Source organism: Colletotrichum phormii (genome assembly GCF_030913505.1).
Source record: "Colletotrichum phormii strain CBS 102054 chromosome Unknown BDP81scaffold_8, whole genome shotgun sequence".
NCBI lineage: Eukaryota > Fungi > Ascomycota > Sordariomycetes > Glomerellales > Glomerellaceae > Colletotrichum > Colletotrichum phormii.
The window spans coordinates 1287512-1290211 of record NW_026851450.1 but is presented as its reverse complement, the minus strand read 5'-3'; the positions used below and the strand labels follow the sequence as shown (position 1 = coordinate 1290211).

Below are 2700 nucleotides of genomic sequence, written 5' to 3'. Positions count from 1 at the left end.
TCTGGGCTTGTTCTAAAGCTTATTTTCTTATGGGTGTTAATAGTGAAACTGGCCAGATATATTATCAGTCTATTGATTTACACTTCTTGAATAAGTGTGTAATAAACCCCTTCAGTACTCGAATGCGAATTTGTATCCTGATAAGGAAGGTGATGGAGAAGACACGGCTTTCAGGTAGTTACCCGCGAAGGTGTTGAACCATACCAGGGAGGATAGAGCATCGTTAGGATACACCCAATTACGAAAGAGAGCATCTGGTTAAATTTACTGTGGGAGAGAAGAAAGAAGGGAATGCTTTTTTCGGTGCTAAGATTCCGAATTTTCCCCAATGACGGGTGCAGTAATCGTTGTTGATCGTGTTAAGCATCCTCAGAAAGGCGGGGCTGTAGGACAGTTATCGCCGGGCATGGTCAAATGCGAAAGTCCGGGAAGCGAATGTTCGATGGTCTGGAGGCTATACTTAATTCCAAAAGTGTGCGTAATTTTCAACATTGGCCTCAGTTTTCGACGGGATGTTCTGAGGTACGCCGGGAGCAGATCCAGCGCTGAGTGCGGCGAGGGTGAGTTAATTCCAGCCAAGCCTTTCTTTTTTATATCCCAAACAGGCTCACTCCCGAAATACTTGTACATGCACTTTGAATTGGCCTATTGAGGGTGTACCTCCCGGTGAGCCTTTGTTCGGCATCAAGTGATTCACGGCGGTGGAGCAAATTCCATCCGTTCTCCCGGCCCCACTACACGATCGAGCCCCGCCGGCAGGCCAGGTACCTCTCGCCTTCCCAGTCAAGTGACGGGGCATTTGGTCAAGTGGTCAGGCTGGGCATGGTAATAATTAATGATTCAGGTTCTAAGAGTCTGGGGTTCGAGGCTGCTTCTAGTACAGCCTTTTGAGAGCCAAAGCTGAATATCTTGAATGTTCGAACCTCCAATATGCCTTCGAGGCCCGGGACCCGACTAGGACAATTGCGTGATGATTTTTTCCTTCGCATTGGTGCCCATTAATCATTGAAGTCGACATAACTCTGCTTCTTTGTGCCGGCGGATCGTAGTGGTATAGATATAGCTGTCGATGCCCTCGGCGGACCCTGGAGCACGGGAGGGCATACTAATCTTTTCTTGCCTTCCAACTCGACTGCCTTGACGAAGACCCTGGCTAGTGTATCGTCTTTCAGAATTTTAGACGAGGTCGCTAGATACACCTGCTTGAACTTGCGCCACAGCTTCGCCTCGGTAGTGTCCTGCGAGTCCTCCTCCATAGCTGGCCTGGGGTAGTACGGATCATTATCCCAGAATCCCCTCACTGCCCTTCCCACTCCCTTGTTGTCCATGGTGATCTATCCCACCTGGTTGAAGTCTAGAAGCCAAACCTGCACAGACTTCTGCTGGGATTTGGAGCCATCGACAGGTTCCCGTGTCGTCTTAATTGATGCCCACTCTGCGGTTCGAGTTGTCGGTCTCGGCGAGGAGGCGAGGACAAACTCGACGTCGAATGCATCATGTCTGGTCTCCCAATGCATAACTGCTAAGGCTTCTGCCATGGGTGCCACATACTGAAGTGGGTCGAGGTTGAGCATCTCCAACTTATCCAAGGTCATTTCGAAGTTGCGCAGTTCGAATCCCGCTTCGACTCTGGTATTCTGTCGACGCCGGCCTAGGTACAGTCGAGCAAGACAGTTGTAGTTTCTTCTGATAACACGAGCAGCCACTCTCTGCTCTTTGGGACAGAAAACTTCGATGATGGCTTTGCGAATCTCTAGAGGTAGTGCCGGAATTCGCTCAGATACGAGGACCGCCATGTTTCTGCTGACGAGAGATCGGTCATCCGGCAGCTTGCTCGATTCTCTGTTTTCGTTATACCAATCGCCGAGCTTTTCGGAGTTGATGAACTCCGCTGGACGAGGAATGCAAACTTGTACCGCCAAGTGTAGGCCGGCGGCGTAAATCTTCTGATGCGCAACATAATCGACGAGTAATTCCGTGAACTTTCGTGACTCCTTTGCCTGTTTGATTACCTGACCGGTGCTGCCGAAGTCGTGGATGGTGGCGCAAAATCCTTCGCCGATGTGTTCAAGTTCCTCGGTTCAGCGCTCAGCAATCTGGCCTTCTTGTAATCTCAGAAGTGAACAGGGGTCCAGAAGGGTTTGAAGTGAGAGGTAAGAGGACAGTGCCTCGACTGCTCCTTGACTTTTGGTAAGACTAGCAGTATCAATCTCATCTCTTTGTTCACCGGTACCTTTTGTTGGGCTGTCCATAATGAAAGATTTGAGAGCTAGTTGACTAGATGCAGATTTGGTAGTTGTAGTTAATCAAGTTATTGAGCGCAGAATGGTAAAATCTTCCCAGAAAACCCCATTATATAGGTACTCCTTGTGAAATTAGTTTGGAGAAACGGAGATAGGCACGGTAATTGTGGGTGACACTTTTGTTCTATTGTAGCCTCGAACCTTGATTGCGACGTAGACTTTACATCAAGGTCCTCAAGCGCTGATTTACGATACCTTGAGCTTTCTAAGGGCAGGTAGGTGTCTCAAGCTGATGGTCAACTACCTTCTTCCGACATTGTCACAGGGGATATTCGTAACTCCTGTAACTTGAGAGTTGACACCTTTTCGACCCTCATCATGAAAGGTTGACTAGATTCCTTGTTGACCTATTCCTTGTTGACCTTGATGTCGAGCCTATCGTACCAACTTGTGAGGA

General features: G+C 48.7%; 1 protein-coding gene across 1 annotated transcript; it reads right to left on the bottom strand.

Annotated features, from left to right (window-relative positions):
- Nucleotides 1-892: 892 nt before the first annotated feature.
- Nucleotides 893-2252, bottom strand: BDP81DRAFT_480712 (uncharacterized protein; the record flags this gene model as incomplete). Its single annotated transcript, XM_060594940.1, has 3 exons — nt 893-1305; nt 1378-2075; nt 2175-2252. 3 exons carry the CDS (start codon nt 2250-2252, stop codon nt 999-1001), a joined length of 1083 nt encoding a protein of 360 aa, XP_060446443.1. The 3' UTR covers nt 893-998.
- Nucleotides 2253-2700: the final 448 nt, after the last annotated feature.